General features: G+C 27.7%; 1 protein-coding gene across 3 annotated transcripts; it reads left to right on the top strand.

The window, feature by feature from the left end:
• Positions 1-695: 695 nt before the first annotated feature.
• On the top strand, positions 696-11,444 carry LOC112638685 (cytochrome P450 4C1-like). Of its 3 annotated transcripts, XM_025410805.1 has the most exons (13): positions 696-802; positions 2,578-2,878; positions 5,600-5,709; positions 5,957-6,047; positions 8,308-8,493; positions 9,294-9,387; positions 9,526-9,628; positions 9,781-9,886; positions 10,123-10,229; positions 10,308-10,376; positions 10,601-10,769; positions 10,948-11,127; positions 11,202-11,444. In XM_025410805.1, exons 2-13 carry the CDS (start codon positions 2,725-2,727, stop codon positions 11,366-11,368), a joined length of 1,536 nt encoding a protein of 511 aa, XP_025266590.1. In that variant the 5' UTR covers positions 696-802; positions 2,578-2,724; the 3' UTR covers positions 11,369-11,444. The 3 variants fall into 3 exon arrangements, with proteins under 3 accessions (XP_025266590.1, XP_025266591.1, XP_025266592.1); XM_025410806.1 differs by lacking the exons at positions 5,600-5,709; positions 5,957-6,047 and having other exon boundaries at positions 697-802; positions 11,202-11,443; XM_025410807.1 differs by lacking the exons at positions 2,578-2,878; positions 5,600-5,709; positions 5,957-6,047 and having other exon boundaries at positions 786-802; positions 11,202-11,441.
• The last annotated feature ends 13,441 nt before the right edge of the window (positions 11,445-24,885 follow it).

Below are 24,885 nucleotides of genomic sequence, written 5' to 3' on the forward strand. Positions count from 1 at the left end.
CGCACGCCCGCACGCACGCCCGCACGCACGCACGCACGCACGCACGCACGCACGCACGCACGCACGCACGCACGCACGCACGCACGCACGCACGCACGCACGCACGCACGCCCGCACGCACGCACGCACGCACGCACGCACGCACGCCCGCACGCACGCACGCACGCACGCCCGCACGCACGCCCGCACGCACGCACGCACGCACGCACGCACGCACGCACGCACGCACGCACGCACGCACGCACGCACGCACGCACGCACGCACGCACGCACGCACGCACGCACGCACGCACGCACGCACGCACGCACGCACGCACGCACGCACGCACGCACGCACGCACGCACGCACGCACGCACGCACGCACGCACGCACGCACGCACGCACGCACGCACGCACGCACGCACGCACGCACCGCACGCACGCACGCACGCACGCACGCACGCACGCACGCACGCACGCACACACACACACACACAATACTACGCGCGCGCGCGTGTATGTGTGTATAGATATAGATATGTATATATGTATGTATATAGATTAATGATATGTGTATGTGTGTGCGTTTGTGTGATTAAGCAAAGAGGAATTATTTTATCGTTTGTATCTCAAGACAAAAAATTCTGATGATTAATACACTCTTGAGCTGATGAACGGCTATAAATACAAATCTGAGATTTACATTATTAGTTCGAGAAGATTTGTTTTACTGACATGTGTATCTGCTTGGAGAAATTTACAATTTCATTTTAAACATTCCAGTGTTTTAATTATTAATTATTTTATTCGAAAATTTATCAGGTAATATATCAAATAAAATTTTATAATATTATTGTAAAATCCCAACAATGGTTGATAATAATATAATTATTTTAAGAGCATGATTTTAATATAAATATTTGATATAAATTTTTCAAATATCACAAGCTGTTAGTTTTATACAATTTTTTTTGTTATAATTTTATTAAATATATATTATAGCAGAAGTATTTTTATAGAAATATGTTTAACAATTAGATACACAACAAAACGATAGAACCCTTATAAGAAATCACGATAATTATACAATTTGTATATTATATGAAAACACAATATAATAGAATAATGATTGTGATATAAATTAAATAAAAACTAATAAAATAATTCTTTGTTTATTGATACAGTTTGCTTAATTAAATAATTTTGATTTATTATAAAAAACTCTTTTTATAAAACTATAAAAGTATATTTATAGATCTAACAAGGAAAGCTACGGAAGTGTTCCCCTCCGATTTTGATGAGCTTTTAATATGTTGTTATCTTCACAAAAGGACACGATTTTTTTATACGTGCCCATACGCGTGTCTAGGGGCTAAAACACCCCATGAAACCCTTTGAAAAAATCAGGTTTTTCCTTTCAAGATGAATATTTCAGAAACTATAAGAGATAGAAAAAAAATTTTAAATTAAAAGTTAAATGGCTTCAAGAGTACTTTACAATAATAACAAAACTATTTTATTTTTTTAAATTTTTAAAATACCTCCACCACTAAATATATATTTTTTTTTAAATTTTGAAATTTCTTTATTACCAAGTGAAAGATTATTTTTTTACGAATCCAACCATATATTATTAAGTTATGTTTTGAAAAGTCATTTTCCAGAATTAATTATAAACTTGTCTGTAATACGCCTATTCGTGTCCGTTCATGTGCTCGATTTTTCGCGCAACACGTCCTGTTTTTCCGTAACAGAAGATAACTAATATGAACATTTATCTATGTAATTACGTTTTCTTCGCGTGTATAGCTAAAATAACATTGATACTAACAAATCAAATTTATATTTAATATGTGATAAGATATTAAAACGTTAAATATAAATAAGCTCAAAATGTATGCATAAAGTGACGCACGAGACTCTAAACTTGTTTAATTTAAGGTGGCACAAGATATAATAATAATAATAATAATAATAATAATAATAATAATAATAATAATAATAATAATAAAGCAAGTATAAAAAATATGTGTTCCCTATTTTTGTCTAGAAAACAACATATTAAAAGCTCATCAAAATCGGAAGCGGACACTTCCGTGCTCTTCCTAGTAAGATACTTTCGAACAAAGATTTGCACAGAAATGAATTTTAAGTGGACATTGTGATGTAATTGCTTAAGAATTATATACATTCATACAGTTATAAACTAAATAAAATTATAATTAAAATGTTAATACTAAAACTAATTTATATGTTAAATATTTGCAACAAAAATTAATATAAGAATTGATATAAAAATAATGCTGGTCCTATTTATGATACTGTTAATTATTTTACAATAAATTTTCACGAAATTTTATCTTTTACAATAAAAAGCAATTGAAGTAATAGTTTGAAAAATTAGAAATATTTTTATTGGATTCATATATTTTTTATTACATAGATAATATTTTTTTCCATTTACAATGAGCAGTTTTATTCATGAATATTTAAAGTTAGTCATAAATAAAAATTGACTTTAAAAAATATACGATTAACGCATTTCAGTAATCTTCTTATTATTCTCTCACTCTCTCTTTATGTCTCTTTCTATTTAGAATTAACATTTAGAATAACAAGGTAATTATCAATTTTTTGGGAGAATTACTACCATTTATTTTGTGATACATGTGAAGAATCATAAAAAAAAACACTAAACAGAATAAGCTAAATTTGACAATTAAGAATATCAACGTTAAGGAACAATGTTTATAAATATATCGTTATTGTTCATATTTATTTTGTCGATATATTATTATTACGTACATTATGGAAAAAAAGGACGACTTCTTCATCTTATACCGGGACCCCCAAGCGTTCCGATTTTCGGCAACATATTCCTATTTTCTGTTTCAGCAGGCAAGTACAAACTATCTACTCTATTTAATTGACAAATAACTCGTCATTCAGGCATATATACATAAGCAAAAATATTAAATTCATAAATCTTTGCTCTGAAACGTATACTTATCAAGATTATTATTATACAAGCAGATTACATATCTGAGCACTTCTCTTTGGAATAATTATTAGTAATTAATTTTTTTAATTATTTATCTATTTCCAAGATAAAGTTGCGCTAATATTGAAAATAACAATAAAATTAGTTGTACTAAAATTTTTCCATAATTAAAGATTAAATCAAAATTGGCAAATTAGAGACACAATACGGTAATTGGGGCTCAAGGAAGAAACAATACTTCCTTTCTTCTGATTACACGTGTACTTCAAATTAAATATAATTATATTAAAAATGAACGTTTCGAATGATCTATTAATCCTTCTTTAATGCGACGTTAACAATATGCGTTACAAAGTGTTGCAGACACATCAAATTATAAAAATATCTGTCCTTGATACGTACATTAGTACATTAGAACGCATAAATGTTAGATTGTATCTCGCAGATATGTGGTAGCACATGTTGCAAATAATGTGTAATAAATTTGTATTTATATTTTCACTTGACTTGTTAAATTTAACACATTGGCATATTACAATAATTCTTCAAATTATTGTAATATGCCAATGTGTTAAATTTAACAAGTCAAGTGAAAATATAAATACAAAGAAATATTATGTAACATGCGTAATATACGAAATATACATAAATTAACTTTTTATATTTTAATTACTAGTCAAAAACATGATTCATCAGATTCTGCGCTTTTTACAAATTGATAATGATATATCGTTGTGTTGTTGTCTCTCATGTTGACTTAAGATTTAATGATGGAATTAGACATATTTCTTTCAATTTGCTATTTTATTACAGGTATGTAGGTAACTTTGGCGATTCCTTCTTCCATGTTCAATGAGATCTTCAATTCTTTTTATCTGAGATTTTAGTTCACAATGGAAAAAGGAATAATAAACTTAATTTCTTTGATGTTACGATAGTCGTGAATAATAATTTAATTGAATTTGAGATCATAAACCCACTTTTTCTGGAAAATATCTAATTTATAAATGGAATCACTCACTATTCTATAAGAGACGAATAATTGTGGGATTGATAGATCGTACCTTTTTATTGTCACATCCCAAATTTCACTCAAAAAAATTTTGAGCTGATCAGTATTTTCTTGGACAAGTGTTATCCTCTGGTTTATATTTTCAATGTAATACGAAAACACCTGAGGTTGCCATTAGCCAAGAACAAACAAATTTAGAGTTTAATGAGAACCATCCTTCAAAGAATTCTCTTCATATTTCACTATATCTTATATATGAACAATGATTTTTGGAACAATTTAAACGAATTCTTAGTGATCATGACACGGGATTATCTTATTTCAATTCAGATAAATTTCGTAGTTTTGCCATAAAAACATAATGCCAAAAGATTCATGCAGCAATATATAATTCTCATGCAATGATTGCGAAGCGTCATGTTGGTTAGATTAGTAGACAATTGAAACAACGAATTTCGGGACATCGAAACCATATCCAGAGTAATATTTCGCAATTTTCAGTCATAATCAATCATAGATTCAAATTTGGTCATGATTTTAATTGAGAAGAACTTGAAATTTTGGACAGAGAGTCCTGATTTGACAAAAGATTCGTCTCTGAAATACTGTTCATCAAGTGATAAAAAATAACTTGAATTTATAAATAATATTCTTGCATCACGCATTTGCGACGATAATTGATAATTTATCAAACATATGAGACGTTTGTTCATATATTTACACGTTTGTTATTATCAAATCAATCGAGTTTGTTCTCGGTTGAGTCTATGTTTACTTTCTAACAATCGAAGACATATTTAAACATTACATCATCGAATCATCAGCCAACTTGAAAGATACATAATAATATAGTTAAAATGTTAATTAACATTACAATTGACAACAATATATTGTAACATGTGTCTTCAAGCGTATTTGATTTATCGTATTTTGAGACACCATGTTGATTTTTTAAGAAGATGGTTTATATTGGCTGCGATCAAGACTGCACTATGAATGCTCCGAAACTTTATTCTTTATTTTCATAGAATGTAGTACAAAGATAGAATGATGTTTCAAAGCATCCAGAGCGTCTTTCCATACGCAGCCATAATCATCTGAAAGCAGCCTTCTAGACGGCGTTATTAACGCTGGTACAAATTTTAACAAAGGAGTTTACAGACCCTGGATTTAATACATTGGCACATGACAGTACAATAATTTAAAGAATTATTTGAAGTAATGTAAAATGTGCTGCCAGATATCTGCGAGATATAATTTAATGTTATCTACACTACGTTATTTTAACGGAGACAATATTTTTATAATTTAATGTGTCATCGCGCGTATAATACTTTGTAACGCATATTATTAAAGTTGAACTGAATCAAAAGAGGGATCAAAAGATTATCCAAAACGTTTGCTTTTGTTAGTATAATTATATTTAATTTGAAATATACGAATAATCAGAAGGAAAGAAGTGCTGTTTCTTCCTTGAGCCCCAATTACCGTGTTGTGTCTCTAATTTGACAATTTTGATTTAATTTTTAATTATTATTATTTGAAATTTTTAAATTTATTCAATCTTATTTAATTTTTGTATTGATATTTATAATATATTTTTTAGTGGAACAATGGAAATTATTGTGTACACTATGTGATAAGTATTATCCTATTTTCAAAATATGGGGATTACTTGTATTTGCTGTGCTTATCCGTCATCCAGATGACCTGGAGGTAATAAAGAAATTTCTGGAAAGATTTATTTTTTACAGACATTACAATTTAGGTAGATTATAAATTTTGTATTTCACGAAGATGCTTTTCAGAAGATTTTTGCTAATAAAAATATTAAAAAAAAAAAAATAAAAAGCATTGATTCAAAATTCATACAGATTAGATTAAAATATCAGATACAATTAGTTAATTATTTGTGCATCTGATATTGAATGCTATAATAAATAAATGTTTCTGGTCATTATAGAAAATATTAACCAGCACTAAGCACATCGAGAAAAGTCGTTTATATAATATAACACATCCCTGGTTGGGCACAGGCCTCCTCACCAGTACAGGTAATAGCATATAACATGTTAGCATATAAAAACGTACAAACATTATTTTAGTTTGTTATCGTGTATTGTGGGAGTATTCTAGTCTAGCAAAAAAAAAAATGATTTTTTGCAAAAATTTGGTGTGGAAAATATGTCTGCAAAAGGATTTAGTTCGATTCACAAAATTGACACAGTTATAGCACCCGGTAAGGAGCGATCTCTGGCGCACACTTCGGCCGCGCGGCGCACAATAGAGCATTGTGTCGCCATTTATATTTTGGTTAGGTTCGGCTAGTGAACTGTTAAAACGTTGCTTACGAGAAACACAAAATAACAATTAAAATTTTTTGAATTTATTGATTTGAACTTTTGCTCCAAAACATTTTCATTTTGGGATCAAAATTGAAGTAGTAACTTTTCTGGTAATTATTGTCTTCAATGAAGGATTTATACCAATTTTGAAAGTTGTGAACTTAATGAGTGACTTCTGGTCCCAGCATGCAGGAATGTACGCAAATTTTTAGAACGAAACTCGTATCACCAGCTTGAAACGGCGTTCAACTGATTTTGTTAAAGATGAGAGACTAAATTGCAGGAAAGAGGGAACAGTTCAGTAAGACTTTTATGAGCAGGAGGAAGGTCCCCTGCATACTCCTGCACTAGCTGATCGATCGTAAGTAAAATTATCTCTATGTAATCAATGTGAAAAACTTTGAATACGTTTTTTATTTTTGCCTCTTACATATCTTATGATATCTCATGATATCTCTAAAACCAATTGAGTTAAAATCAATTGAGTCGAATATGCACACATCGTCAGCATAAGTATAGTTAAAGCAACTCCCAAAATCAAGTCCAAAATATTTTTTTTTAATTCTTGCAGCCTTTTTACAGTTTTTTAAATTTTTTAATAATTTTTTTCATTTCGATATCTGCTATAGCCAAACTCATACTAATTAAGAATCTCTCTGGTTTTTTTGTTTTAGATTTTAGGAGTAGAACGGCCCTCCAGAATCATAAGAGCCATGAACCAAATTTTTTTTATTACCTTATTCAATATTGCACTTATTTATAATTATTTTTAGTAAAAAAATTTGGAAATATCTTCAAGTATGTACATATAAATTTTTGGGATACGGTGAGAAAAACCACATCCCAAAAAACTTACACTGCTCTTTAAAAAAATTTGCAAAAATAACATACAAACATTCGGTTTCTAGAATACTCCCTTAATCCACCATCTTGTGTGAACATAACAACGCAAAGTTGAAAACAAATAATGAACTAAATAAATGAAAAATAATAGGAATTGCTTACTGATCGAAACGTTAAAATTGTAAAACTTAATACTAAATAAATTCGGTTGGAGATGACGTAAATATGATTTTTTGAAGTAACGGAATTTTCGTGTGACAAATAAATTACGCATTGTGTACAAACATACTCAATTTTAATAAGATTCACATCTGGATGAAATAATTTTTCTCACTCGAAATACTTAATATTAATTATTTCGGTTGCACTGCAGTTTTGTATCTATCTGTATTACAAACAATCAAATAAATATTACAATTAGATTTAAATATTATCTTTTTTAAATGGTGAACTTATATAATATAACTTATATAACTTTATTGTTATGTAAATTAATAAATTTAAAAAGAAATAGTAGAGATGATCTCTCTATAAGATATTTCAGTTAAAAATTTTCAAATGTAAATCAAACATCATTAGTAACGGACATTTTTTAATAATATTTTTCGTATACTTTTTTATTCATCAATCAATAAAGATTTAAATTTTGATTTATGTTTTTATATTTTTTTATGATTCTTTCGCTCACATTTTATAATATTTTTGTAATAACTTTGATAAGAACCTGGATTAAACCAAATTGTTTGTATTTCGATCTTTAATTTATTATAATTTAATGTGAATTATTGATAATAATTGCATATTTTTTGTTACGCTCATTACGTACATCGGCGCTTGGTTTTTAACGTTCTCTAATTTGTTTTTGATATAAAAATTTAATTACAAAATAATAATTAAATTCAAGTTAATACTTTCAATACTTACCGTTTGTAAAACTTTTATGAGAAGATATATTTAAAAAATTATAAAAGAATTTTACGATATAAAAAAAACGCAGAATAATATTGTTATTTAATAATCGGCAGTAAACATTAAACTAATTGTAAAAGAGACGCTATAATATGTATAAATCTTATATTCTATTATTTGTATTTTATCGTATAATTTTATCTTGTTTTTGTTCCAGGCGTTAAATGGCAAACACGGCGAAAGATATTAACTCCTGCCTTCCATTTTAATATATTAAATCAGTTTGTTGATATCTTGATCAAGGAAAGTGATTGCATGACAAGATCTTTGAAGGATGTCGGAGGGACAGTTGTGAAAGATTTATTACCATTTATTAGTGAACATACGCTAAACGCGATATGCGGTAACATTCCAAATGACTATAACTTAAGAAAAGAATTTATTTCTACACGAAGTATCACATGCACACGCACACACACCTACCGTGTCGTAACACACGTATGCAATACAGTACAATACAGTACAATACAGTACAGTACAGTACAGAAAAAATAAATAATATTCGATTTTTTTGTCAAAGCTATGAATGAAAGATTCATCCGTAATAATCTTCGATGATACGATTTCGGCACAGATTGTGCCAAAATTCGCAGACACGAAATGCACAGCTTGAATGTCCGTGCCAGAAGAAACAACTTTTTTCTTTGGCAAAAATTTGTCCGAACACTACTTTTGAAATAAAAACAACTTTCAGCTTACGAATGAGTGCTCTGGACCAGATAGGCAGTTGAATCATATATGGTGTACGGTATGATATTAGGAAAGTCAGATTTTTCACGCATAGTAATGACGATTAACCAGCGATGTATCAATTTATAGACGAATGAAATTTGGTAGATTTAAGCAAACTCATCTAAGTGCTTCAATTGAGTGATTATTATTTCGAATTTGTGATTTTAAGTTCAATGAAGTTAAGAAAATGAAAGTATATAATTTCCATATTTTCTATAAAAAATATTTTTTATTTATTTATATTTTCAACAAATGTGTTTTGTTTAACAAATCCTTTAATTAATTGTTTCCATTTAAAAAGTAATATTTAACGTACTTTTGCCAGAGGAAAACATTGTCTGGCACGGACAATCATACTGTACATTTTATGTCCTCGATTTCTGGAAACTGTATAATAAATATGTATTATAGAAACTGCCATGGGCGTCTCTCTGCAAAAATTCGGCGAATTCCAACAACAGTATCGAAATGCAATTCATGAAATAACCGAATTGATAGTTTATAGGTAATTCAATATATGACAGTATAATAAATAATTGTGTAAAATATTTAAGATCCTTTATTATAATGATATACCTATATATTTTAAAACCTATATATTTTTAAACTATATATTTCTTTCTTTTAAACTATATCGGTTTAGAGCATTTAGGCCTTGGTTGTATAATGATTTATTATTCTCATTATCACCACAAGGAAGAAAACAAAAAAATCTCTTGAAGATATTGCATGGATTTACAGAAAAAGTACGTTATAAGTCATGTTATCAAGTCCTTCAAATAACACTTTTAAAAATTACAATAAATCTCGTAATATTAATAACATATTAATATTTATAATATAATACAATATGTCATTGCTATTTAATACAAAAATTAAATATCGTACTTGTGTATAGGTCATCGCGGAAAGAAAACTTTATCATGAACGTACAGGTAATCGATACTTAAAGAATGTTGAAGATAATAAAGAGACGGAGGCAGAAGATGTCGAAATATTTGGAAGTATGTGAGAACTCAGAGCTTCTAACTTAAATTCGACTTTACAATCTAAAATTATAAATTATACTCTATTTACATTAAACATATATGTATACTTACACGAAATGATGCAATACATGTTCGCTATAAGAATAAATTATTACTATTTGCAAGAAAGTTTAAATTTTAAACGAGAACAATGTTATATAGTTAAAGCACGATATGCAAAAATGATGCTAATATGCCTTGCTTATTTCTAGTTAAAAAGAAAAGGCTAGCCATGTTGGACCTATTAATAGCGGTATCTCGAGAAACTTCTTTAACTGATTTGGACATAAGAGAGGAAGTCGATACTTTCATGTTTGAAGTACGTATATGTAATATTTTTTTTAATTGTTTGTACATATTATCTAACACATAAAACAATATGATGATCTGATTACAGGGTCATGATACTACAGCAGCGGGTATAATGTTTGCTTTGTTATTATTAGCTGAACATAAAGATGTTCAGGTATACTTCAATATATTATTTAAATCGAGAATTTTATTCAAAGTACAAATATCAAGTTTTTATTTACAATGTATTTTTCTATACATACATCAATATATAAATTCCGAAAAAACATCTCAAAACAAATATAAACAATATGTTATGATTTATTATAAATTTATTTATATTTATGCATATAAAAACCTAAATTAAAAAATATATTTTAATCGTTATCGATGACATAGGAACGTGTGAGGGTAGAAGTTAATACCATGATGCAAGAGAACGGAGGGAAACTTACGATGAAATCATTGCAAAATTTATCATATTTAGATAGATGTTTAAGAGAAGCTCTACGTTTGTATCCCAGTGTGTTCTTAATATCACGAAATACTGCGGAAGATGTAAAACTACGTAATTAATCACTTTATTTGACATGTTTTGTCACATCACACAAAGTACAATATATATTATCGAATGTAAAATTTAATATATTATATTACATTTTAAAAATACAATATTATGTACATTTTATTTTTTTTTTCAAAAAGTCTTATTTTTGTAAATTTTGAAATTTTCTTATATTTTTCAGATTCATATATCGTACCTGCTGGAACAATCTTACATCTTAATATTTACGGAGTTCACAGAGATCCTAATTTTTGGCCAAATCCAGAAGTATTTGATCCTGATAGATTCTTGCCCGAAAACATACGAAATCGTCATCCTTATTCCTACCTACCATTCAGCGCAGGACCGAGAAATTGCATAGGTGAATTGGTTGGGAATTTCATTTTTCTTCATGTTGATAGTTTTCGACAGACTTCGAATTTTATATATTATTAGGTCAACGATTCGGTTTGTTGGAATTGAAGGCTATGATAGCTCCTTTGGTGCACAATTTTTATTTGGAGCCCGTTGAAGGTTTAAAGGATATTCAACTGAAGACCGATATAATACTTCGTCCTTCTCATCCGGTTCATATGAGATTTATCCCCATTAAATGCCAATAGCCGTTTAAAATTTAAAACGTAAATACTACATGAGTGTAAAATGTGCAAATTGCGAGAAAATCCTTATATATATTATATATATGCAATTATAAATAAAATACGCATTGTATATGAACATTATATTTAATTATAAAAATATGGAGATGGATATTGTTTGCATCTTTCTTAATACCCTCGACTATCCTTTCTGGTTGAATATCCTGGTTAAACATTCGGCGGAGATGTGCATAATCAGCGTACTGCGCGCGCGTGTGCATCTGTGTGTGTGTGTGTGTTGTGTCTTTAACCTATTCAGACCCTATGTGCACAATTATGCACAAAAACATAACAAAACATAACATAACATAACATTACCATAAAAAATTCAGGTCTGAATGGCTTAAGCAATGTAGAATTATTCAACCGTCGATATGTCAAGGCATACAATTCTGATTATTAATATCCGGTAAAAAATTTTTCATATATAATTAGACAAAACTGATTATATCTAGTTATACAAACTTATATATCAATTTTGTCCATATAAAAATAGATATGCTTATGTATAAATTGATATGAATATATATATATTTGTATATTATTATATAAAGATATATTTCTAATCCCGGGAAAAAAAGTCCATATAAAATTGGCCATATATAGATTTTGTCAATATCATCTAATTATGTTTTGCCAAATATAGTCATATATGATATCATATATAAATAAATATTAATCATATATAATCATAAATATTAAATCATATATAAATAAATATTCTGAATCCCAACAAGAAATCCAGCTTGGAATTAAACTGATAAACAGTGATATCCTTCCAAAAAAAACCTTACAAAGGTAAAAAAAATACGCCAAGTACATAAAAAATATTCCATCTTGTAATCTTCTATGCAACAAAACGTTTAATAAAAAAATACCCTTATAATAAATAATAATTTATAAAAATTTTCCCTCAAAAAATATATATAATTTTCCTAAAAAAAATCAAAACTAAATATGAAATCAATGATTAATTAGCCAAGTACATTGAAGCAACTGATAGGGATTTGTAATTTACAAGCATATATAGGAAAGGATACATGCGACCATATTTTCATGACTATGCAGAGATAGAGATGTGTAGAAATGGAAGAATGGAGAAATGGAGATATGGAGAAATAAAGATATGGAGAAATGGAGAAATGGAGATATGGAAAAATAAAGATATGGAGAAATAGAGAAATGAAGATATGGAGAAATGGAGAAATGGAGAAATGCCAATTCGAGACTGCATTGAAGTTATATTTTTACTTTAAATTGAACTGTTTTGAGAAACAATCATAATATATTACGACCGACGAGATAGCTGACTTGATAATTCCTATAAGCATATATAGGAAAAGATACATGCGACCATGTTTTCATGACTATGCAGAGATTGAGATGTGTAGAAATGGAGAAATGGAGAAATGGAAATATGGAGAAATGGAGAAATGGAGAAATGCCAATTCGAGACTGCATTGAAGTTATATTTTTACTTTAAATTGTACTGTTTTGAGAAACAATCATAATATATTTCGATCTACGCGATAGATGACTTGATAATTTTTACGAAAATATATACGAAAGATCCATGCGATCATGAGTATAAATATTTGGAAATGTGGAGAAATGGAGATATGGAGAAATGGAGTAATGCCAACTGAAACTGCATTGAAGTTAAATTTTTACTTTAAATTGAACTGTTTTGGGAAACAATCATCATATACTAAGATCGACGCGATAGATGACTTGATAATTTTTATGATCATATATATAGGAAGGGATGCGATCATGTTTACATGAGTATGCAGATATGGAGATGTGGAGAAATGTAGGAATGGAGGAAAGGAGATGTGCAGAAATGGAAATGTGGAAAAATGGAAATATAGAGAAATGGAGAACTGCCAACTCGGTTCTGTATCAATGTTATATTTTTACTTTAAATTGAACTGTTTTGAGAAACAATCATAATCCTTCCAAAAAAAACCTTACAAAGGTAAAAAAATACGCCAAGTACATAAAAAATATTCTACCTTGTAATTTGAAATATTTGTCACTAATTCAATCTTGCATTTATGTATTAGATTCTCGACAAAATAAAAATGATTTTCAAAATAAGTTCCAAGTAAATTTGGAACTAAAAAAATTAAAAGGTTATGAATATTTTGATGTCGCTAGTCCAATAAATAAAGGGATCAAAGAAATATAATCGACCAAACTAGCCAGAAATTGATTTATTTGGACGACGTTTCGACCATATGGTTGTGGTCCTTATCAAGTATACACGATGTAATAAAAATCAGGAGACCGGCATGGATGATAATCTTGTAAATTGCACAAGTCACATTAAAAAAAAAACACGTTATTTTAACTAAATTTGAATTCGAGAGAAATTAATGCGTCTGTGAGAGACTTCGTCAAGAGACTGAGTCTCTTATTTTCGAAACAAAGCATTTTTTCGAAAATCATCAGATAACAAAAAAGTCTTAAAATAACCCAATAAATCACCCCCTGAATTTTTGCCGCATGTTTAGCAGACCCTGTATATTTTTTTTCAATTTTGAAATTTCTTTATTACCAAGTGAAAGATTATTTTTTTACGAATCCAACCATATATTATTAAATTATGTTTCGAAAAGTCATTTTCCAGAATTAATTATAAACTTCTCTGTAATACGCCTATTCGCGTCCGTTCATGCGCTCGATTTTTCGCGCAACACATCCTGTTTTTCCGTAACAGAAGTTAACTAACACGAACATTTATCTATGTAATTACGTTTTTTTCGCGTGTATAGCTAAAATAACAGTGATATAACAAATCAAATTTATATTTAATATGTGATAAGATATTAAAACGTTAAATATAAATAAGCTCAAAATGTATGCATAAAGTGACGCACGAGACTCTAAACTTGTTTAATTTAAGGTGGCACAAGATAAAATAATAATAATAATAATAATAATAATAATAATAATAATAATAATAATAATAATAATAATAATAATAATAATAATAATAATAATAAGCAAGTATAAAAAAATACATGTTCCCTATTTTTGTCTAGAAAACAACATATTAAAAGCTTATCAAAATCGGAGGCGGACACTTCCGTGCTCTTCCTAGTAAGATACTTTCGAACAAAGATTTGCACAAAAATGAATTTTAACATTTGGACATTGTGATGTAATTGCTTAAGAATTATATACATTCATACAGTTATAAACTAAATAAAATTATAATTAAAATGTTAATACTAAAACCAATTTATATGTTAAATATTTGCGACAAGAATTAATATAAGAATTGATATAAAAATAATGGTCCTATTTATGATACTGTTAATTATTTTACAATAAATTTTCACGAAATTTTATCTTTTACATTAAAAAGCTATTGCAAGTAATAGTTTGAAAAATTAGAAATATTTTTATTGGTTTCATATATTTTTTGTTACATAGATAATATTTTTTTCCATTTACAATGAGCAAGTTTATTCATGAATATTTAAAGTTAGTCATAAATAAAAATTGACTTTAAAAAATATACGATTAACGCATTTCAGTAATCTTCTTATTATTCTCTCACTCTCTCTTTATGTCTCTTTCATACATACACACAAAAACACACACACAGATATATATATATATATATATATATATATATATATATCTGTGTGTGTGTTTTTGTGTGTATGTATGTATATATATGTTAGAATACGTAAAATATTTCGATGACGAACAGACAATAACACCGATCTTGGCGGCATAAACAATAGCGCGCTAATGTTTATATGTCGGTCTTGAAAAATGTTTTGATTAAAAAATAATAATAACGTTTTTAATAATACAGTTTTCGATCCTTCAGACTAATTTTTCGACTATATTATTATTCGCGCGACGACACTCAAAGAGTAAATTAATGGTGCTCCGTTAAATTCCTTTTCTAGACGCGATCGCAATCGATATTGAAAAATTATTTGCTGTAATTAAAATACGTAAAATATATTTCAATATAACGAATATGAACAATAACCCGATGTTCGGCCTTTACGATGTAAACAATAACGCGCTAATGTTCATTTCATACAGTCTTGGTATCATTCTCACAGCGACACTCGAATAGAAAAGATATAGTAGTATGAAATACGTATATATTATTAAATTAATTATTAATTAAACGATTATTGTATCATGACTTTAAATTATATTAAACTTTCAAACTTATAATTCATATTAATATACATGTACCGTATATATATAAAATTATTCATTATTTATATATATTATTTTCAAAATAGATATATTGCTTATTATTTTTTCATTTTCTCAATAGTATATTTATATAATTCGCACTAAAAATCATATAATGCATATATAAAATATTCCAGGTTTAACTTTTACACATTTAAAGTATCTATAATATTTTTGTTATTAATTAATACTTTTATATGGAAATATTTTAATATTTTAGAAAATATTTTTAAAATAATATAATTATTTAAATATTTCATACATAAAAATTAACATATTCTCTTTATTTTTAATTACATTTTTTAAAAATTTATAATAAAAGAAAATATTTTTTTGCTAGTTTTACATTTAATGTATTAATATCAGAGATAAAAGATCAAACAATTGATTGCGCGTGATAATTAGTTTTACAAAATAAATTATTTTGAGTTTTATAAAGAATAGATCTATAAAAAGTATTAATTGATTATACTTGTATTTAATTTTTGACGTATTGTTTTAAAAATAGAAATGTGTGACAAAAATTAAAATTATAAATTATCGTTTTATTGTGATTTTTATAAGGATAATTATTTCTTTAACGATACTTCAAAATTAAGTGTATTTATTCGACGTTTTATCTCTTTCTCCCCCCTCTCTCTCTCTCTCATTCAACTTTCTAACAATCTAAATACAATTCAAATTGAGAACGCGTGATAAAATAATCGAATGATAAAGTCACGTAGTTAAAGTTTTGTGAGGTATATTAATTATTGTTTAATAAATAATTAATTTATACTATAAAATATTCGTATAATTTAAGTTATTCCACGTATATATACATGAATTATCAATAACACGATGTTCGACTTTGGCAATGTAAACAGCAGCGCGCTATTATTAATATGTTGCGGCTTTATTATTCGTATGGTGACACTCGAGCAATAAAGTAGTAGTGCGAAACGCTTCACATAATGTCGAATATTTTTTTTTAAACACGATTACAATAGTATTGAAACATAATTTGATATAATTATTAATAATTAAAAATTAATTAACTTATGATAAACGACATGAAATTGTATATCGCAACGATAAATCTTTATCGAATCGCAATCATTAATTACTGCGAATAAAAATTGAAAAAGAGAACATAAAAAGGGATAAGGAAATTAATTTTATTATGATCTTTCGAATATTGATGCTTATTATAATAATTTTTCCAATGATACTTATTAGAATTAAATAAATTTCGATCAATGCTTTAAATTTTCTTAATCGGCAATCACTCGTAGAATATTTCAACGACGAATTATAACAGTAACAGAATATAAGTAAGCTTGGCGATATAAACAGTATCGCGGTAATGTTTAAGACTTACGATCATTCGCACAGTAATTTTGAACAATAAAGTAGTGACGTTTCATATATTATCAAATTCTGTCTCTACATAGTCAACCTTGGCGATATAAACAGTAGCGCGGTTGTAATGTTTCTGACCAATCCTATCATTCCCTCAGTGGCTTTCAAGCAGTGAGGTAGTGATGTGAAACGTTCCATATATTATCAAATTCTTTCTCTAACAATTTTTTTGAACATTGCTTTATATAATAGATTTTCTCTTATTTTTTATATTTTTATTTACCGTTTATATTTGCGAATGAAAAATTTATATAGTATATAGTATAAAAATTATATAGTAAAATTTATATAGTATATTACAATATAGTAAAATTAATATACTATATTACAATATAGTAAAATTAATATACTATATTATATAATATAGTAAAATTTATATAGTATATTACAAAATTAATTATATATTATATTATATATAAAATTATATATAATATAATATAACCTTCCCATGGGGTACACCTTGTCGCGGTGGGAGGGCTTAGTACCTGGACGGTGCCTTGAAGTTTATCTTAAATTTTCCAATTTATGATAAATCTTAAGGTGCCTGAATGGGAAGCTAAGTACCCTTTTGCGTCACCGGTGCCGTCAACGTGCCGCGGACGACAAGCGCTTCGTTACCGCGTTTTCGCGTGTAGTATTCTCGCGTTGTCGCGTTTTCGCGGAACTTCTGGACTTTTTCATTTTCGCTCGTACCGAAACCGGGAGTGCTGTTGAAAATATATATATATATTAAATATATACATCGCGCGACCAAATTTTTAATCGTACCGAAATAGTGCGGGAGTGCCGTTCAGTACCGTGCGTAAAATAACGAAAATAGTGATATAAAAATATCGCTCGTGAGTGCGGGAGTGCCGTTAAGTATCACGCGTCTAAGACTGAGAGGAGGAGAAGGCCTAGGAGAGGCATTAGGCTCCGGCAAAGCAATCTTCTGGTAAGCATTTTATTTATTTGTAATTTGTAATTGTATTAAATATTAAATATTAAATATATTTATTATAATTTAAATTAAACAATTAATCGCAACAATTAATTTGATGTTTCTTATTTACATTTTTTATTTAAATAACAGAAAATTAAAGAAAAAGATTTTCAAATTAAAGCTATAATCTTGTAAAGGTATCTTGTAAGCTTTTATAAAATTATAAGAGAATTATTAATAATGTTTTTTAAAATTTATAGAACTATTATTTTATTAATCTGCTATTATTATATGCATCGAATATAAAATTCAATATACAACAATTCTTGAAATATATTAATTATTTTGAACGCTGCTACATTAGAATTTTCTTTTGTATGTTACAGATCGATGCAACAACCCTGATCTGAGAGGAGGAGCAAGCCTAGAAGAGGCATCCTGCACCGGCGGAACAACCTGATGGTGAACATTATTATTTATATATTAATTGTTATTAATCGTTAACTTGTTATAAACGAACAATAATTCGATCTTATTATTTAAATGAATTAAAGAAAAAGATTTTTATAAAAGTCATATAAAATTTTCTATTTAAATTACAATTTCGAACATTAATAAAATTTTTTCATAATTTTTCATTTTTTCGTGTTTATCTGCTTATTATTTTACACATCGGGTATAAAATTCCACGCAATAAAAATTTTTTAAAATATTAATTGCATTTTGTGAGTGTTATTATAAATGAATTTTATATTTATATGTTACAGACAACCAGCTTCGATACACAATAACAACTCCGCTGTTGCGCATCAGTGCCGGTGAGTGAAAAAAACTTCTATTTAACTTAGGGTAATGGATTCGTAGAGATTACAGATGTAGATGTAGATTGTAGATTGTAGATAAATCCGTTGCCTTAAAATGGATGAGCTAGAATGGATTAAATTAAATAAATTAAATTAAATAATTAAATTAAATCAATAGATGCTTATTTTATTTAATTAAATTAATGCTTATATTATTAAATTAAATCAATCGATGCTTTGCATCTATTGCGAAAATATATTGAAATATTAATTAAAAAAAGAAGAGATCAAGAAAAGATTTTTTTGTAAAGATTTTTTGTCTAATTTTTTAAATAAAGAACGCATTAACAATTATCCATTTTATTAATTTTTGATGCTAATGTATTCTTATAATACGCACTTATCTTCTAATTGCTCATAGTTTATCCATCGTAGAATTGTAGATTTGTAGATATTGTTTTGAAACTTTACTTTAACTTAATATAAAGTCAAATGATTATTGAATTAAATAATTTATAATATGATAAATATATATACACATTAATTATATACTTTATTATATACTTTAATATATTTTATAGAAATTTGTAGTAATTTGGCTTTATTTCAGTTAAAATAAAGTTATATTCAGTATTTAACGAGCGATCGTGAAATCGAACGAACGTTACTAAATGAGCGTAAATATTTCACGCTCTTTTGCCGTAATTATCCGGCAAAAGAAGGAGTAATTATCTCCTTATACGATCTCTGATTAGAGAAAAGAAAGTGGCCAGGATCAACGAAAGGTAGGTTCAACTGGCCTGAGTACGGTTAGAGCACGCGGTTAGGGCACGCCGTTAGGGCACGCGGTTAGGGCACGCGGTTAGGGCACTAAAATATATATACATGATTAGGTGATTAAAATATATGTACATAATTAGATAAGGTGATGATTAGAGATAGGTTTCTCAAATCTCAAATAATTTTAGTTAATCAGGAAGTAGGGTTGTTAAGGCTATTAAGTAAAATCATTAGAATTCTTCTATTGATGTTAGGGTTGATAGGGCTCTAAGATCATTAGAATTCTTTAATAGTAGGATTGTTAGGGCTATTAAGTAAGATTCATTCTTTCTTTTAATATTCCAATAATCATAATTAAAATTATTTTAATTTAGTTGAATTTATTTTTAAAAACGTTGTAAAAGTAAATATAACATGTTTTAAGAATAAAAATGTTTTAAAAGTGAAATTTAAATCATCAAAATTATCTTCAGAAATATTAAAGAAATTGTATAATTATTAACGTTTAAAAAATAACATGTTATATTTTATTTTAAAAGTTAAAAATATATGTGTATTAAATCAAATATATTAAATCTAAATGTTAATGCTATGAATATCAAATTATTATATCGATGTTATTAAATATTGAATAAATGGAATATTATTATTTGTTATTGATAGCATCATAAATTTGTAAATTGTAAATTATAAATCGTTATAATTATATTTTAATTACAATTTAACATTTATATTTTAATTCTACTAGACGACGTAAAGCGAGCGCTTTGCGCACGCCATTTATTCACTTTTATTATATATACATTTCTCATTGTCACACAAGCTGTTAAAATTTGTAATAATCGCAAATAACAGCTGAAAAGAACCAATTGGCATCGCGGAAAAGGATGCGTGCTAATATTAAATTAAATAGTGTTTTGATATCAGAAATATATAACTCTACAAAATTTGAATATTGTGAAAATAATATTATTCAAAGTAATTATATTCAAAGTAATTTAAATTGTGTTTTACGTTAAAAAACTAATGTACACACAGCATTGACTGCATTATTATATTTGGCTGTACTGTACCAATTATAACACAGATGAAATATGAATAATCTATTATGTTGATTGGATTGAATTGGAAACCATAGTGTCAACTATGTATCCGAAAAATATCAAACTGCAGTATTTGCGCAGCATGAAACTATGTATGTTACGAAGCTCCGGCAGTATAGAATACACCACAAATATTGTCAGCAAACACAACATAGACACTATGCGACAACTCAAAAATAAAAATCTTAATTCGTTTGAGATTTCATTTATCAGATCGTTTATCATGTTATCCTTTTTTTTATCGATGATTTCGTTCACAGCTTCCAAGCAGATAATTGCATCGAATTGATTATGATCCACGATGGCCAAATAATAAGATGTTGATTCGACAAATATGTCGAAATAAGGAAGATACAGAGAGCTGTTTGCGAAAAACATATACTTCAAGTACATGAAATAATGGTCCGGATAAAGAAGAAAACATATAGTTTCCTGGCACGGATTTTCAACAATTAGTGGAAAAAGCTAGTCCACCTTCTTATTTTCGCTCTGTATCGAATTGTTCGAGTAGCTATATATGTTTGGTAAAATATATTCATTTTCACTAGCAATGCAATTCTCAACCAAGCGATCACCGAGCGGACAACAGAGCTGAATGCAAGTAATATTGTCGCATTTTTCGTATGAAACAATGTGATTTTTATTATTATTATTATTATTATTATTATTTATTTTTTTTTATTTATTTTTTATTATTTATTTTTTATTTATTTTTTTTTATTTATTTTTTATTTTTTTTATTATTATTATTATTATTATTATTATGTTTCGTTTTTAATAAAGTTCATATGATTATATGTCTCCTCCCATATGATGTTCTTTTTGTTGTCACTTGTGAAGTTTCGCAGAGTCGTTAAAGATGAAGTGAGACGTAAAATTATAAAAAGCCAAAATGCAAAACTTTCACCGCACATCGTTAACAATTTGAGAACTCAATTCATTTTTTCTAATCTGCAATTTTTTAATTTGATGTGTTAGGACTACAGCGAATTTTTCAAAATGCGGCTGATATTTTTTTTCTGCGATGGTTAAGTCACGACACAACACTGTCTATTTAAAGAGAAAACTTGTATAATCAGTTATTTTAAAATAGAAGACTCATTTGCGCGAATAATAAGATGCGATCATCATCGATTTGCTAATGAAACAATTTATTTATTTTAAAATATGCTGTATATATACGGTACTTTGTAGAAAAAACTTTATTGCTAAGCTACAGATTCAAAAATACTATGATATTTAATAATTATATGAAGTTACAGATAGATAATGAAAACTTTTTTACTTATATTAAATATATCATATGATTGAAAAATTTATCTCAAAAAACAATTAAAAATCACAATTACGGATGTAAAAAAAATTTTATTTATTTTTTTATTTCACATTATAGATGATAATATATATTTTTTTATTCCACATTATAGATGATAATATATATATATTCAATTGGAAATTGTGGAATTTTATGCAAAATCCGGTTTGCAGTTATTTATATTTCACGTACAATCGGAGGATTTACACCTGAAAACATTTAGTTAAGCATATTTTTAGAATATTGGAGATAGAATGATGGCTCAAATAATGCCGACTTTTTGATTGATATTTTTTAATTTTTCTTTAAGAAATAGACTTTTTCATTCATAGAATTCTTCAAAATAATACAATTCTACAGGAAATGTAATATACAAATTGTGTACAAATTGTACATTATTATTGTACAAAATGTACATTATTAATGTACAAATTGTGTATCGTTCTAGATATAAAAATCATGCATCCAGAAAAATATAAGTCAATTGCAAATACCATGTGTATTCGATATTATGATATATTATGATATTTCGATAAATTAAATGATTTATGTACTTAACAACTCATTTATACATCATGATGTATTTATGTGGGATATATGATAAATTATATATTTGATATTTTTATAAATTCATATAATTTATATAATATAATTCATATAAAAAATACTTATATGTAAATATACATATAGATATTAATAAGACATGTAAAAGGCCTAAAAAGAAGAATAAAATTAAATGATGACAATTGTGTGTGCTTACAATAAAATAGTCAATAGATGTATGGAAAAGAAATATAATAATAATTATAATAAATATTATAATAATAATAATAAATTAAATGATGACAATTGTGTGTGCTTACAATAAAATAGTCAATAGATGTATGGAAAAGAAATATAATAATAATTATAATAAATATTATAATAATAATAATAAATTTCGAGATTTTCGAGAAGAATTTGATTCAAATATCAACTTAACATGCTTTCTTTAATAATTAATTTTTGGAGAGTTAATTTTTATACATATCATACACTTATAAATATTATATTATTTAATGCAATTTACAAAAATATTTAAACTCAAAGAAGCCCTCAAGCAGCATAATATTATATGATAAAACATTCATGGCGTCGACGCGGCGCACGTAAAATACAATTATATGAAAATAAATTGAAATCAAACATATAAAGAATTTTAAATAAAACAAATACATTTAAAATAGTCATATTCAAATATTTTTATAATTGATTTGAATCAAGCGACGCGGTAGCATTGCGACGCCAAATACATAAAAAACTGATAAAAAACTGGATCCGAGTATTAAGAGTCACTGTTAAGTATCCTTCGTGCCAATCGGCATTCCATATATCGAACAAGAAAATCTTTGCATATATTGCTCAGGAATCTGCAGAGTATCAGGGAATTTTTGGCCTTCATGAAGTAAGGAGGTAAATTGTCTCAAATTAAGAAGGAAGAACCTCTATTGTTTTGTGATTGTTGCAATAATTAACGAAAAATTAAATAAAGAAGATCGGCCAATGTAGTGGCTAGAAGCACACGACGGCGAAGGCGATCTGATTGTAACATAATGACGATGCGCGGCGAAGCGGTGATTGGGGAAGGAGCGATGAGTGTGTAAATGCGTGGCGAAGACCGATTTTCATCATTTAATTTTTCGTTAATTATTGCGACAATCACAAAACAATAGAGGTCCTTCTTTCTTAACTCGAGCCAATCTACCTCCTTACTTCGTAAAGATCAAAAATTCCTTGACACCCTGTATATAAAAACAGCGAGACTCTAAACAGCTAAACTCACTGAGCTAGAACGTCATTTAATGTTTTTATATACAGGGTATATAAAAACATTAAATGACGTTCTAGCTCAGTGAGTTTAGCTGTTTAGAGTCTCGCTGTTTTTATATACCCTGTATATAAAAACATTAAATGACGTTCTAGCTCAGTGAGTTTAGAGCAGTTGCCCGGAATGTGGAAGACCTCGGGTTTGATTCCCGATTCAGTCACTCGCACCTCATACATTTTTCTAGTCCACGAATATTGTTTTCTAGTAATTATTCGTTGGGCTGAGCAATGTGAATGCTCTCTTCACGGAATATGCGTCAATGTCAATTCTGCCCGAATTGACCGAATAAGACTCGTTGATCTTCTCTCATATATCCCTATTTTTACTGACGTTTATAATATGTGATTTATAATATGTGAAGGTAGAAAAATTTTTTTAATTGTTTTGATTTTAAACAAATTAGCTTCTATTGATTCCAAATAATAAAAATAAAAAATTAAAACTATCAGAAAGTAAATAATATTTAAAAGTATTGTACTTTGAATTATGTGTATATAAATCTAAAATATTTGCAAATTCGATCTATTATTTTTCGTTTTCTATCATTGCTAGAAATAAAACAGTTTAATATGTAATAACGCATTATTTAAAGTTAATTTGAGAAAATTGAGAAGATTGAATATTTGATTGTGAACGTAGTGTTCTAATTTACAGTACTTGTAATGAAATTAATAACAAATAATAAGATAGTACAATACAGCAAAAATAATCGGCATAAAAATTAGAATATTCTTTCATAAAAATTTTTATTATTTTTATTATCTCATTAAAACAGTATTTTACAAATAAATATTCATATTCGTAAATATCTATTTTTTCTCCTATTTGGTATTTTTAATAAATAAATATTTTGATGTATAAATATTTAATGCTACACAAAGACTCTTTAAATGTTTTTTTTTGAAAATAATTTTGTAATCTAATTTTTATAACTTTATTAACCTTAATTTTTCTGTGTTTTCTTTAACATACTTAAATGTTATAATTGTTGTTTAATATACTTAAATGTAAATAATAGTGAAATAATTGTAATAATTTAAATACAATATGAAGAAAT

This window comes from Camponotus floridanus, unplaced genomic scaffold (assembly GCF_003227725.1).
Source record: "Camponotus floridanus strain SB8 unplaced genomic scaffold, Cflo_v7.5 scaffold35, whole genome shotgun sequence".
Lineage (NCBI taxonomy): Eukaryota > Metazoa > Arthropoda > Insecta > Hymenoptera > Formicidae > Camponotus > Camponotus floridanus.